The sequence below is a fragment of the Ornithorhynchus anatinus genome, chromosome 8, assembly GCF_004115215.2.
Source record: "Ornithorhynchus anatinus isolate Pmale09 chromosome 8, mOrnAna1.pri.v4, whole genome shotgun sequence".
Classification (NCBI taxonomy): Eukaryota; Metazoa; Chordata; class Mammalia; order Monotremata; family Ornithorhynchidae; genus Ornithorhynchus; species Ornithorhynchus anatinus.
The window spans coordinates 53,255,728-53,271,259 of record NC_041735.1 but is presented as its reverse complement, the minus strand read 5'-3'; the positions used below and the strand labels follow the sequence as shown (position 1 = coordinate 53,271,259).

At 43.3% G+C, this 15,532-nt stretch overlaps 1 protein-coding gene across 1 annotated transcript in view; it reads left to right on the top strand.

The window, feature by feature from the left end:
• CHN2 (chimerin 2) overlaps positions 1–15,532 on the top strand; it is a 246,099-nt gene that overhangs the window by 120,453 nt on the left and 110,114 nt on the right. Inside the window, exons 2-3 of the mRNA XM_001511768.5 lie at positions 147–185; positions 5,239–5,294. Of these exons, the coding sequence (XP_001511818.3) occupies positions 147–185; positions 5,239–5,294 (95 nt within the window). The remainder of the gene's footprint in view (positions 1–146; positions 186–5,238; positions 5,295–15,532) is intronic.

Here is a 15,532-nt window from a genome sequence, read left to right as displayed (position 1 = left end):
GTCCTGAAATAAGGATGCAGCTCTCTCCAAGGAGGAAATGTGAATTTTGCTGACAAGCTGTGGTTTCTCCACAGCAGACATATGTTGATATTTTTGATGGTGTGACTGATCGATTAATTTAATTCCTTTATTGTTGTTTTTTCTAGATGCAGAAGAATACCAGCCTCCAATATGGAAATCCTACTGTAAGTATCAGAAATTAAAGCATTTCCCAAATCCTCAGCAATTCTCCCACCCACCGAGACACTTTATTTCACTGCTTCTTAAGTTGATTTAGAGAACTGGAGCAGTTGTGGATTGATAGCCCTGAGCACAAACAATCCTTTGCTCACCCACTACTAAGCTGATGGCAGTGTGGCTAGTTTCTGTTACTTGTGTCTACTGACAGAGACTACCTATTGAATAGATCATTAGAATCCATAGATAAGGAGGAAAAAGAGAAAACAGCACAGGTGTTAAACATAGCCTAGCAAGGGAACACAGTTTTGCATACAAAATGTGGCCAGGACTGTAGATCCCAAATTGGGGCATTCAGCCACACGTGCACTTTTAGGTATATTTCACTGTCAGTTGTGTCTCTTTTGAGTATGGAGAGAGAGACAGATGAGAGAGATAGTGAGAGAGAAGTGTAGAGAAGTGTGGAGAAGTGCGGCCTAATGGAAAGCAGCTTAGCTTAATGGATAAATCATGGGCCTGGGGGCCAGAAGATCTGGTTTCTACTCCCAGCTCCACCACTTGCCTGCTGTATGGCTTTGGGCAGGTCACTTAACAGCTGTATGCCTCGGTTTCCTCAACTGTAGAATGGGGATTCAGTACCTGCTTTTCCTCCTACTAAGACTGTGAGCCCCTTGTGAGACTGGGACTGTATCCATCCTGATTAATTTTTATCTACCCCAGCACTTGAACAGGGGTTGACACTTAGTAAGTGCTTAACAAATACCATAAAAAAAACCATAATGGCAGTCCCCTGCCCTTCTCAGAGCATGGCCTACCCACTCAGATGGCCAGCCAGTATGAAATGAGGAGATTAAGAGATTTCTGGCCTGGGCTTTAGTGTGAAAGTAGCTATGCAAACCTTCTGTGACTTCCAAGGAAGCTTCTTTTGGAGAAAAAATATCAAAAATGTCAGAGAAAGAATGCTGGATAAGGTGGCTGAATCACTGACATGGACTCCCCAAAATTCAGCGTATTTTAAAAACAACTTTGGGTCTCTGCTAGACTAATCAAAGGGAGATTGTCTTAATCCCTCTTTAACAAATGAGGTAAATGAGGCCAGAGAAGTTAAGTGACTTGCCCAAGATCACACAGAAGACATGTGGTGGAGCTAGGATTAGAACTCAGGTCTTCCTATCTCCCAGGCCCATGCTCTATTCACCAAGTCATGTTACAGCTGCCTTCCCTGCTCTCTGTGAGCAGAGTTGGGATAAAATCTCAGTAGTTAGAGTCTTTCTCTTGTTACATTATTGAGTTTTGGTGTTTTAATCTTTTTCTTTTCCCCAATGAAGGTTCCTTGGAAGTTATAGCAGGCTTGCCTAGCTCCTTTGACATTAGGGCCCACACCAGAAATCTTCTAAGCCTTATGCTAATCTTTTAGGACATCGACCTTAGCAACCCTTGAAACATTTGAGACAAAACTCAAACACAAGAGAACCACATGGCTTTTGGTTTCCAGTTCTTTGCCAAAGAATTCCTTTCCTGTTGGCTAAAACATATCCACTCCCAAACCTTTAATCTGGGATTGGGCTCCCTGGCCAAGTGGGTTTTCAACCCCTGGGAGCCCTCTTAGTTGTATGCCAGGGTGGCCTAGTGGATAGAGTCCGAGCCTAGAGTCAGAAGGACTTGGGTTTGAATCCTGACTCCACCACTTGTCAGCTGTGTGACCTTAGGCCAGACACTTAACTTCTGTGTGCCTGTTACCTCATCTTTAAAATGAGGATTAAGATTGTGAGCCCCATATGGGACGGGGACTGTGTCCAACCTGTTAACCTTTTATCTACCCCAGCACTTAGTGCAATACCTGGTGCATAATAAGCACTTAGCAAATACCATTTTTTAAAAAACAGATTAAAAAGGCAGTCATACAGCCTAAACCACTCTGGAGGAGGGTTCCCTACCGTCTCTACTGTCCAGTGTTTGAACAGAGCAAGGCATCTGCTCATCTCTCAAAATATGCACAGTACCTGATGGCCATTAGGAAGCTATTAAAATCTACCTCAAAGACTGCCTCTCTCTCCATGTCTGCCTGCCTGTCCATCCTGTCTGTCGTCTGTCTGTCTATCCATCTCTCCATCTGTCCATCTCTCTATGTTTCCTCCTTTAAGGACTTTCATATGTATTATGGACTATCTCTAGCATGAAATCTCTGGATCACGTGTAGAGGAATGCTACTTTACAGAGAGGGCTGTTGATTTTCCAACAAAACAGGAAATGATCATTGCAGTTGGACTGGAGTGTGAAGAAAAATGTTCCCTAAATAATGCTTTAGGCTGTTGGCTCTTTGAGTCACACATTGCTCCTTACTTCTTCTATATGTCTTTCAAGCACCTAATCCAGTGTCCTACACACAGAAGGTATTCAATAAGTATTGCTGGGGAAGATGACGGTGAAAACTGAAGGAGCCGTCTGCCAGGTCATGTGCAGTGTTTTAGCCATATTAAATCTGCTTGGATGATTACTAGAATTTCCACACACGCCTTTATTATAAAAGGAGCCAGGCTTGCTTGGGCAGCAAGCAGGGAACTAACCCTGAGCCCCGCTCTACTGGGAGGAGCAGTGAACCTATGTGCGAATCCCCCCTCTGGTGGCCCGGACTGAGGGAATGCATGGAGTGGGAGGGAGAGGTTGGAGGGGGGAGGGGTTTTAAGCAACTGCACAGCCCCTCGCTTTGTTTCCACCAGGCAGCCTGCCCACGTTGCACAGTGACTGCTGGGCTTGAAATTGAAGGGTGTTGAAAAACTATCGTCATTTTGCTTTAGCTCTTGTGTGCCCTAATACAATTTAGGAATTAACTATCAGTGATTGATTATTGGCATTGAATAGTAACTATCCAACAAAACAGGACTCATTTTGTGTGTGTGTATGTGTGTGCGTATATTTGTACATGTTTATGTGTATATATGTGAAGTGAATGTGTTTTCCCCCGTGTATATCTGTAAGTCTGTAGCAATGATGCATTTCTCATCATCTGGCCATTGCCATTGTAATTGTGACCCTGTTCTCTTGCTGGCTTCAGAGGGAGCCACAATTGCTGGATGGGCAAGCTCCCTAAGCATATTGAAACAAGACTGATTTTATCCCCATGCTACATTAATAGCAATCTTTTGGCTGAACAAGCTTTATAGGTATTTTTAGTTGTTTGAGAGAGGAAAGGGACATTCTTGGATGACCTTTTTATTATGGGATATTTTTTCTATTTGGCTTTGAAATGCTCCACGGGAAATCCCAAACTGATTCTGAGCCTAATCTGTCTTTCTAAGGAAACTGCTCAGTTTAGCAAAATGAGATGGCAAAAATCACTACCAAAAAAGGAGAGTGGAATAGGACCCCAAAGTGTTCCTCTGCTCTTCCCATAGGAATCAGTCTTGGGGACAAAAAAACTAGATGCTGAAAACAGGGGCAGGAATTACTCAGGTCCCTGGCTCTGTTTAGATAAAAGAATGGCAAAATATTATACCACTAGCAAATATAATGTGAAGTTGGTCAAATTGAGACAGTCCAATTCTGCATCTCCACTGTACTTTCCTGGCGACAAATGAAAATTACTGAATGTGCTACCACCCAAGGAGCTGGTTGTAGGGAAAGATAAGGTAGAAAGGGGAGGGAAGGGCAAGGCTGGCGTGGGCATTTCTGCAGAGAACACCAGCTCTGCTGGGCATTTGTGAAGGGACCAGGCTCACACCCAAAAATTATCTAGCTAATTCAGGACATACATGTGTGTGTACACACACACACATCCATCCTTGCACCCTAGAAATTATATGTGCTTATATTTTAAATAATTTATATATATATTTAAAAAGAATGATTTATTGAAATACCTGAATTTTACATGCCAGATTACCATTCCACCCAAAATAAATATTTTGTGAATTTAAGCCTGCAAGTCAACCAAATTACTTTCTTGAAACTTAGATTTTCTTTAAGCTCTGAATGTATCCGTGCTTTTATATCGGTTGCTTATATTCTTCAAATCCACCTCTCTTATCATATGATTCTGCAGTGAAGTCCCTCTGTTAACCATCCAGAATGTTTTTGCTTTCAAGACCATTAAGCCTTTTAATAGAACAATGATGAATTTAAGATTTCACTATGGGTTGAAACAACTCTGATCCTCCCCTCAGCATCTGAAACAAGAGCAAAACAGATGCAAAAAGCAAATGGGCAACTGGGTTAGGTTTCTTTTAAGAAAAATACAAATTATCTACCCTAAGATAATGCATTCCTTGGAAGGTTTTCCTTTGAAGGAAGTAGAATGATTGTTGAAACTCTCCTGCATTATGAAACCCCTTATAGAAGAGAAGTAGTGAAAGGAGAAAGCAATCAGTGGTCTTTATTGAATGTTCACTGTGTGCAAAGCACTGTATTAATCACCTTTGAGAGCTGGTAGACATGGTAGTTCTCACATTGTAAGGTCCTTGAGGACAGGGATCATGTCTACCAACTCTATAGTAGTCACTCTCCCAAGCACTTCGAACAGTGCTCTGCATATCCTCGATTGATTGAGGTGTAAGAAACCATGTTCATAGGCACTGGGGTGAGGGAGAGGAGGGAAGAGAGAGAAAGAGCAAAAGACAGGAAACATCAGTTGGGCTTCCATTACGCAGCTGTTAGATTTTAAGAGAGCAGCTATGGGTCATTTTTAACAATGACCCCCTTCCTGGACAGTTCAAGACATTGGCATTTTCTACCCTATAGATCTCTCCACTATGAACTCCCAAGTGGAACCTTTTCTTTAAAAGTCTTCTGGGAAAACCAGAAAATAAACCTTGTCAATCACAATTACCAAACCAAATTGGCTTGATAAGAATGAAAAAAATCAATTTTTTCACTTTACAATTCAGTGGCTAATTTCCATATAAATGACCTGAGTGTGCACACTCTCAAAACCTGCCTGTCCCCAACACCTTCATTTTTCTCCTGCATTTGCATTTCCTTTGAAGCACTGAGGTAGAAATCGCTGAATGCAGTTCGGCGTGCGTGTTAGTGCTGTGATTAACGTTGTGTTTTTGTGTTTGGCAGTGTATCAGTTGCAGCAGGAGGCACCCCGCCCCAAGAGGATCATCTGTCCACAGGAGGTGAGTACCACCTGCTCAAGCACCTGGTGAAATGGGACAAATGAGCATCATGGTATTGAGACTGAATACCGCTTGTTCAGAGTTCCTGGGGGTGATTCATTCATTAGTCAGTCATATTTATTGAGCATTTACTGTGTGCAAAGCACTGTACTAAGCAGTTGGAAGAGTACAAAATAACAACAGACACATTCCTGCCCACAATGAGCTCACAATCTAGAGGGGGAGACACATTAATGTAAGTAAATAGATTAATTACAGATATATACATATGTGCTGTGGGGATGGGAGGGAGGATGAATGAAGGAGCAAGTAAGACTGGAGCAGGAGGGAGTGGGAGAAGAGAAGAGGAGGGCTTAGTCAGGGAAGGCTTCTTGGAGGAGATGTGCCTTCAATAAGGCTTTGAAGTGGGGGAGAGCAGTTATCTGTCTGGTATGAGGAGGAAGGGCATTCCAGGCCAGAGGTAGGATGTGAGCGAGGGGTCAACGACGAGATGAGATGGAGGTACAGTGAGAAGAGCTGGAGGTACAGTGGGAAGAGATCAAGGTACAGTGAGAAGATTTCTGCGGGTATTTTAGAAATGGCCAGTAAAGCAAACATTTCACAGTCTCATTTTGCTTAATGAAATGATCAATTTAAAAAGACCAACAGGTTTTGAAATCAGCCCAGCAGCAGAAATACCCGCAGCAAAATCACCAGTTAGACTGTGATGTGTGGGAAAGGGAGGACTGAAACATAGTGGCTTTGATTTTTCGTCACTGTGGAACTCTGGGACCGAAATTAAGCTCTTCACAGATCATCTCACCAATAGCATTCATTGAATACCTACTGTACTCTCTCAAGTACTTAGAACAGTGCCCTGCCCAACAGAAGGTGATCAATAAAGCAGTCAATCAGTGGTACTTAGCACTGTACTAAGCTCTTGGGAGAGTACAGTCCAATAGGGTTGGTTGGCAGGATCCCTGCCCACCAGGAGCTTACAGTCTAGGGTTTACAGTCTCTCTTTCAATCAAGTACTGTTGATTATATAATACTGGGCACAGAGCCCTGTGCTAGGTTATTGGGACCAGAAGATGAGAGTCAAAGACACAACCCTTGCCTTTGAGCAGCTTCTTATTGTGTCACTGAAAATAATATTAAACAAGTCTCATAACCCATCACAGTGCTTACTGTCCCTCTAAAGTTGTATCTTCACCTTCACTTACCAGTATCCTAACAGCAGTGGATATCTGATGTAAGCCAGCATATTGATACCCAGCATCCCATCTGTGCCACTTGTCAGCTGTGTCACTGTGGGCAAGTCACTTAACTTCTCTGGGCCTCAGTTACCTCATCTGCAAAATGGGGATTAACTGTGAGCCTCATGTGGGACAACCTGATTACCCTGTATCTACCCCAGTGCTTAAAACAGTGCTCTGCACATAGTAAGTGCTTAACAAATACCAACATCATTATTATTATTATTATTATTATTGAGACAAAAGTACAAGACAAGTACTACGAGTTTCATTTTCAATTTTTATTAAAATTATTACTTGCCTGCAGTCCATTTTTCTCACTGCCTAACCTAATTGCTTTTAAACCAGGGACCCTTGGGATCTAGAAAATTTCCATGGTGACTTTATGAAATAGAAAGTAATATTCCTCTGAGAAATAAGTGCAGTGTTGCCTTCGGATAACATTCAATATTATGGAGCAAGACTAAGAAAAGTATTTCCAAAAAGCATTCCTAGAGTTAACCCTCAAACACTGGGTTCTAATCCTGGTTCTGCCACTCGTCTGCTGTGTGACCTTGGGCAAGTCACTTAACTTCTCTGTGCCTCAGTTCCCTCAAAGGTAAAATGGGGATTAAGACTGTGAGCCCTATGTGGGACAGGGCCTGTGTCCAACCCAGTTATCTTGTATCTACCCCAGAGCTTGAACAGTGCCTGGCATGTAGTCAGCACTTAACAAGCACCACAATTATTATTATTATTATCATTATTATTATCTAGGTGATTAAACAGGAGATTACAAAAAACATGTTTTCAGTGGCCATACGAATTCACCTGAGCCCGTAGGTCAAGGCCCAAACAAAATGAGGTAATTCCTGAAAGAAACAAGCTCTGGACAAGTAAGAATTTAAGAAAGAAAATAGAAAGAAAATACAACCTATGGCATTGGTTCTCTTCTTCACCAAACCATTTACCCCTCCTGCCAACACATGGGTTATTTCCCAAAGTGTTGTAAGTTGTAGAGGGGGAGTGATGCATTACTTGGTGAGCTAATTTTTACCCATTACAGGCCTGGTTTACGTCCACACAAAGAGGGTCGCAGACAGTTTTTTAATATAATTTTTGAAAAATATGCACATTCTCTGACATATAGGAAAGTGAATCTAGGGGTTGAATCTAGCAGACCTCCTCATTCCAGTGTAAAGTCACTCCCTGCTTGGCTTATTAAAGGCCTCCATTTCTGAGGAAGGAGAGAGGCAAAGCACTCCAGACCTTGGTCTGGAAGCTCTTTCTCCCATTTCTCATCTTTCTTCTTTTAGTGCTACACACTTTTGGAAATTAAAGTGTTAAAAAACCATAAGACTAAAAGGACTATTTGGTTTTTGAAATCTGTTTCATCTGTTGATGTCTGTTTCAGTACTGAAATCCTTACAGTGCTAGATCCCTAAAATATAGAGGCAGTAGTCCTGACAAGACCATTCCACTCCCAAGTTCCCTGAAGTGTAGTTTAGATTGGCTAACTATAACTTGAAGACCTGCAGACTTTGATACTCCATTAAGGATTGTAAACACTTGTAATGAAAGTAAGCACTCGTTCAATGCTAATCCATAATATAAAGGCACCATGGCTTCTGTCCTAATTTCACAGGAGGAGCAACAGTGAAGTGACCTGCCCAATACCCTCAAGATCTCTCTCATCTTCTTCTTTTCCTTTCCCACTGTATACTCAGAGAAAATGTGGTTGTCCAAGAGGACTATCTGTACAGGAGAGAGCTATCAGGACAACTGGGCTGGTCTCCATGATGTGCTGGGAATGTCAGTCCGAAATCCCAGCTGATGCCATTTAGGAGAACATGGACCACTCAGAGGGTCCCAAAGCCCTCGGGTTCTTCCCTTCCAGAGATGGAAACAATGGGACTTCCTGCTTAGTGAACCCTGTGTTTGAACCCTTTCGATGGTTATCACCACCCCTTATCTTTCAAACAGGCCCCCCTCCAAACAGCAAAGGGGCCTTCTGATAGTCTAGCCCGTTGGTCTCTCATAATTGCCTGCAGGAAGTTTGGTGGAGAAAGAACTCCTCTGCCTCTCAGTTTCCCTGGTCTATGTGTCTCCCCAGTACCCTGGAAACACCCAAATCCATTCTGTAGGCAGAGGGTCGGATGCATGTATGCTAGAGGAATTGCAAGTTTTATTAACACATTAATTTGGGAATAGAATAGAGTTCCCATCCTAAATGCCATTCCCTTTTTCTCTCCTTTCCCTCTTTCACCAGGACCCTTGCTACTTTTCTATATGGGTTCTAGTGCATGCATATTTCTGTTAAAGTCATAATAATAATGTTGGTATTTGTTAAACGCTTACTATGTGCTGAGCACTCTTCTAAGCGCTGGGGTAGGTACAAGGTAATCAGGTTGTCCCACGTGAGGCTCACTGTCTTAATCCCCATTTTACAGATGAGGTAACTGAGGCACTGAGAAGTTAAGTGACTTGCCCAAAGTCACACACCTGACAGGTGGTGGAGCTGGGATTAGAACCCATGACCTCTGCCTCCTAAAACCATGCTCTTTCCACTGAGCCACGCTGCTTCTCTGTTCCTTTCCCTTCTTCTCTCAAGGTCCCTGTTTCACCCTTTCCAAATCCTTCTCTCAGAACTTTTGGGTGCCACAGTAGTTCTTCAGGATCCCAATGTGGAGAACCTTCCTCCAGTGACCTGTCCTCTCAGGATCAGGCAGGTCCCAAATCTTCAGTATGTCCTGACACTCAAAGATCACTCCTCTGAACTTTCCATCATCAATGGAAGCCCCAACTGACTAAGTCCCCAATTCCTCTTTTCCCAATCCATCCCCAGGGTTGGCTGGGGATGTTCCAAATGGCAGTACCTGATGGGTCCTCTAGTAACTAAAACAATTAGCTTTCCCTTGGGAAGGGGATCTCCAAAAGTGTGTTTCCTTCTCCCCTAGCATATAGTAGAGCTGCTCTCCCCACAGTGACTGCTATAGGCTTACAATTTGGTGGGGGGCAGGGGAGGGGAGGAATGAAAACCTTAAAGAATCAATCAGTGGTATCTACTGAGGGGTTACTGTGTGTGCAGAACAGTGGACTAAACGCTTGAGAGGACTGTGATTTTAGAAGGACTTTGTGAGATGTGGAGATGAGATGTGATTTTAAGAGGACTTCGAAGGAGAGTGATGATCTATCAGATATGAAGGGGAGGATGTTTCAGGGTAGAGGGAGGATGTTGGCGAGGTGTCATCAGTGAAATAGAGAAATTGAAGTACAGTGAGTAGGCAGGTGTTAGAGGAATGATTTGTGCAGGCTGAGTTGTACTACATGACTAGAAAGTTAAGGTAGGAGTAGTAGAGCTGATTGCCTTAAAGCCAATGGTAAAGAGTTTCTGTTTTATGTGAGGGTAGATGGACAGCTAACTATTGGAGGTTTTTGAGGAGTGCGGTGACATGGACTGAACAATTTTTTAGAAAAATGATCCATGCAGCACAATGAAGTATGGACTGAAAAAGGGAAAGACAGTAAATCTGGAGGTCAGTGCGAAGGTGGATGTAGTATTCAAAGCAGGATGTGATATGTTTTTGGATCAGCATGGTAACAGTTTAGGTGGAGGAAAAAATAGTGGTTTCTAGAAGGGTTGTGAAGGTAGAACTGACAGGATTTGGTGACACTGAAGATGTGGGTAGAATGAGAGAGATGAATCAAAGATAATGTCAAAGTTACAGGTTTTTGAGACAGGAAGGATGGGAGTGGTTTCTACAGTGTTGGGAAAGTCAGAGGGAGGACGAGATGAGTGGGAAGATGAGTTTTGCTTTGCATGTGTTAAATTTGAGGTGTTGGCCGGACATCCAAGTAGAGATGTCCTAAAGGCAGGAGGAAAGAGGAAATGCGGAATTTCAGAGGAGGAGAAAATTCAGGGCTGGAGAGGTTGTTTTGGGAATTTCCATAAGGAATTTGCCATAGGCCTTCCCCAACATAGGTGGCAATACCTGGGCTCATATTCTGTTACTATTTAGGCTTATCTATTCTAGATTAACAAAATCCTTCAACCCTTTGGTCTGTAGTTTTTATCTGTAATCTAGTTCCAGCTCCATCACTTGCCTGCTGTGTGACCATGAGCAAGTCACTTAACTTTCTGGGCCTCCCTTTCCTGATCTTTAAAATGGGGATTCAAAAATATCTGTCTCCCCACCACTTAGATCAGACGTGGGGCTTTAGTCTGATTTTTTTAAGGTATTTGTTAAGCATTTAGTATGTGCTAGGCACTGTAATAAGCGCTTGGGGAAATGCAAGCTAATCAGGTTGGTCACAGTCCATGTCCTGCATGGAGCACACAGTTTTGATCCCCATTTTACAGATGTGGTATCTGAATTACAGAGAAGTGAAGTAACAACTTGCTCAACGTCACACAACAGATAAGTGATGGAGCTGGGGCTATAACCCAGGTCCTTCTGACTCCCAAGCTTTTACCGCTAGGCCATGCTGCTTTACACTGATTGTATTGTGTCTTCCCCAGTACTGAGAATAGTGCTTGGCAGACAGCACGCATGTAAAAAAATGTTGTTGTTGTTGTTGTTAGTATTATTTATAACTTGTCCAGTGGAGAATAAAAGAAAGTGAATTTCTCTTTTGAAAAAATGATCTTCAGAAAATATGCTTGATGCATGTCGATTTGCCTAGAATATTTCTGTCCTGATGATCATTTAAGCAGGCTTATGCTGCTTGTTTCAATTCAATTTCACCTGTAGAGGTCTGGGGTGTATTTTTCCTGCCTTATTTTGAGCAGAATATCATGCCTTTCTTACTTTGAGTCATTAAAAAAGTTATAACTGATTGATGGTAGGTTTTTGTGCAGGTAACCTGGTGGAATGCCACAACCCATTTCTCCTGTGTACAATACTTGAAAGTGATATTCATCAGCTCTGTTTATGCAGCATGCCAGCATGCAAAGTGGGCCAGGTCCAGCTAGGCAGGCCTCAGGTGATAAAGAATGGAGATTATTGAAAGAACAGGTGCTGTTCACATGAATATCAGCAGGGATAGCTTCCATTTAGTTTGTCTTCCTCTGTGATGTTAACTACAAATGATTCTTGCCTTAATTATTAGCCAGCCAGATATTTCTGCCTGAGGGCAGAGGAAAGGGTTTACTCTTGGCTATAGTAGAAACCTTTGCTCATCCTGTAATGAGCATTCAGTCATTATGCTTCCACCTGCCAGGATGCTAATCCCAGCTCTGCCACTTGTCTGCTGTGTGACCTTGGGCAAGTTACTTAACTTCACTGTGCCTCCATTTGCTTGTATGTAAAATGGGGTTTCAACACCCGTTCTTCCTCCTCCTTAGACTGTGAGCTCTGGGTGGGAAAGGAATTGTCTGACCTGATTTTCTTGTATCTGTCCCAGCACTTGGTATAGCATTTGGCATATAGTAAGCGATAAACAAATACTACAGTTATTATTGTTACTGTTACTGTTACTGCTGGCCAAAGGGAATTACAGGCCAGTGGGAGAGCCAGAATTTAAGGGAGGAATCCTGTCTCTTTAGTCGATCACCACAAATTATGGTTTCACTTCCTGCTGTGAAATTCCCAATGGCCTTGCAGAAGAATATTTTTCTTTTGCCCAGGCACACACACACACACACACACACACACACACACCATCCCTCCCCTCCTTGCTCTCCACCCTCAATCCCACTCTACAGAGTTGTGTCATTCTTGAAACACTCCTGTTCACTCTCCATTGACCCCCCATAATTAACACCTCCTAACTAGGCCTCTCTCCCTAGGGATGATTCTTTACTTTGGTCTGAGTAGGACATAAAGAAGAAAATTGCATGAACTTGGTCATTGTGCCAACTTGTGACAAGGGGAAGCAACATGGCATAGTGGATAGAGCACGGGTGTGGGAGTCAGAAGGTCATGGATTCTAATCCTAGCTCCACTGCTATTCTGCTATGTGACCTTGGGTAAAATCACTTCACTTCTCTGTGCCTCAGTTACCTGATCTGTAAAATGGGGATTGAGACTGCGAGCCCCAGGTGGGACAGGGACTGTGTCCAACCCAATTTGCCTGTCTCCACCCCAGTGCTTAGAACAGTGCTTGGCACAGACTAAGCGCTTAACAAATACCATAATTATTAGTATGTGACTTGACAGGACAGAGCCCTCACTTGGTGGTGGTGGTAGGAGTGCTGGCACTATGAAGGATAGCTGGCAGGGAAGGTCTTAGAAAACCAACCATTGTCCTCAAGGTGAGAGGCAAAAAACGTTGATGTAGCAGCCATATGCCCAGAGAAGACAGGGATGATGGTCCCTAATGAAGATGGGTTGCGTTGGTCACAAAGATAGGTTGATAAAAGTAGAACCAGAGAACATGAAGCAGTGTGCCCTAGTGCAAAGAGCACGAGCCTGGGAGTCAGAAGGATCTGGATTCTAATCCATGCTCTGCCACTTGTCTGCTGTATGCCCTTGGGCAAACCACTTCACTTCTCTGCCTCAGGTACCTTATCTGTAAAATGGGGATTAAGACTGTGAGCCCCTTGGGGGACATGGAGTAGGTCCAACCTGATTAGTTTGTATCTACCACAGTGCATAGTACAGTGCCTGGCACTTCGTAAACGCCTAACAAACAGTGCTTGGCATATACTAAGTGCTTAACAGATACCATCATTATTATTATTATTATTATTAAATACCATAAAAAAGGTGAGAAAGCAATTCTGAAGATACTAAATGAGACACCAAAAGTATTTGGAGCCAAATGAAGACCACTGTATAAATTAACCAAGACATTCTCAAGGCAGATATAGGAACTATGGTGAGTGGAGATCCATGAGATTTGGTGCTGAGATATCTTCATCCATTAATATGCCCAGTCCATTCTATGGGGTCTGGGTCTGGATTCCTAGCCTTATGTCTTGGCTAGGAACAAAGTGATATGGCATTTTCTAAGTTGTCTTTCCCCCAAGTCTGGCTAATCTTCTTCCTGGAATAAATGAGGAGAGGCAGAAGAAATCCCTCTCTTCCCCTGGACAACCCACCGCTTTACGAAGCTTAACTAGCTTCGGTTTATTCTTCAATCCCATGATTTCCATGAGCAGTGAAAGCCTGCCAAGGTACCCTGCCCTCTGTAACCCCAACCTTTGCTGCCACAACTCAGGCTGCCACCCTTATTTATCCTTCAGCAAACTCTTGCTCTCGACCCTGCCTCTTAACCCCAACCATTCCACCGTAACTTATTTACATTAATGTCTATCTCTTCCTCCAAACTATGCTTATTGTGGGCAGGGGGCGTGTCTACCAACTCTGTTATATTGTAGTCTCCCAAGAACTTAGTACAGTGCTCTGCATACAGTAAGGACTCAATAAATACATGTGATTGATTGATTGGTAAATCCCCAGTGGCAAATAGCCACTTCTATCTCTGGCTCCCTCCTAGGAACCTGTGAGATCCGTGAATGTGTAGACCTCCAACTTATAATAATGGAGGCATTTTTAAACACTTCCTTTGTGTGAAAACACCATGATAATCATTGGTGTCCATATAAGATGATCATATTGGACTAATATCCCTCCAGGGAGTAAAGGAGGAAAAGTCTGGGGCTGGATTCTTCTCTTTCTGTCCCTTTCCTGGGTGATAACACCCACAGCTTGATGTTAATCAATCATACTTATTTAGCACTTACTGTGTGCAGAGCATTGTACTAATTGCTTGGGCAAGTACAATCTAACAATATAACAGAGTCAGTAGACACATCCCTTGCCCACAATGAGCTTTTCTGGATTTCTTCATCAAGAGTTGTGCTGTACAGATCTTTCTGTTCCCTTTGAGTGTAAAAGCAAACTGATGCCCACAGTGTGGGAAGGGAAGTGGGAGAACACAAATGCATCAGTTGTTTTTTCTTCAAGGCAGCTTGTCTTGCTCTTCTCTGGAAGGTGTTTTGTTCTTTTGGTTTTTCCAAACAACACTAATTAATCCATCAGTCAGTATTTTTTGAGTGTTTAGCTTGTGGGCAGGAAATGTGCATACCAGTGCTGTTATATTTTATTTCCCAAGCGCTTAATACAGTACTCCGCACACAGTAAATGTTCTTTAAATGTGATTGATTGCATGCCTGCTGTATGCAGAACATCGTTCTAAGCATGTGGAAGAATACAGTGAAACCAGGAAACATAATCCCTCTCCTCAAAGAGATTACTATCAAATAGAGCAGGCAGACACAAGTTGTTTATGGAAGCAGCAGGGCGGTAGCATGATTAATATATTCCTGGAAAGGATATGGAAAAGGGATTCTACTCTTCCTTTGCAGATTTTCTTCTGCTGCTGCTTTAAAGAGGTTTGGCTTCCCAGGATTTTCCAAGAATGAATCAGTGAAATGAAAACCCTGACTTTCAAACCTCTGGGTGTGTGCCAGGGAGGACTGGCCCAGTAGATATGCTGCTCTAGATTACGCAGTTCTTGGCAGCCCCTCACCTGATGTGTGCCACAGCCCCAGGTTGGAGTCACATGTGTGATAGGGGAAGAGGAGAAGAGATATTAAAGGGACACATCCTCCTTGTCCTCTCTTACCCTCATAACCCAGGAAGAAGGGGCCCCCGGGGGAAGGGGACACATAGTCGTGCCAGGCCTCACCTTCCTGGGGACCATCCCCCTGAGCCTTATTGGAAGGATGATAGGAAGCCTGTGCCTACCCATGGCTCTCATGGTATTTCCTCTGCTGCTGCCACAGTTTCTTAGAACAGCTGCTCTTGCCATCACCCTTGTCAGCTGCCTCTGTCCGGCCTTGTAACGGGCAAAATGTAACGTCGCAGCAAGGCCCCTCTCCTGTTCCCTGCATGAGATTCCCATCCAAAGAATGACTGGCCTCCCCTCCTTCCCTCTGCTCCCCTGAGTATTCCACTACTCTAGTCATGATGCCAGCAAGACTTAGCCCGAGTTCCACTGTGTTATGGTTCCGGAATTTGAGAAATAGCTGCAAGAGGTATGAAGCACAGGAAATGCTAATGAATTAAGTAGGTGGAA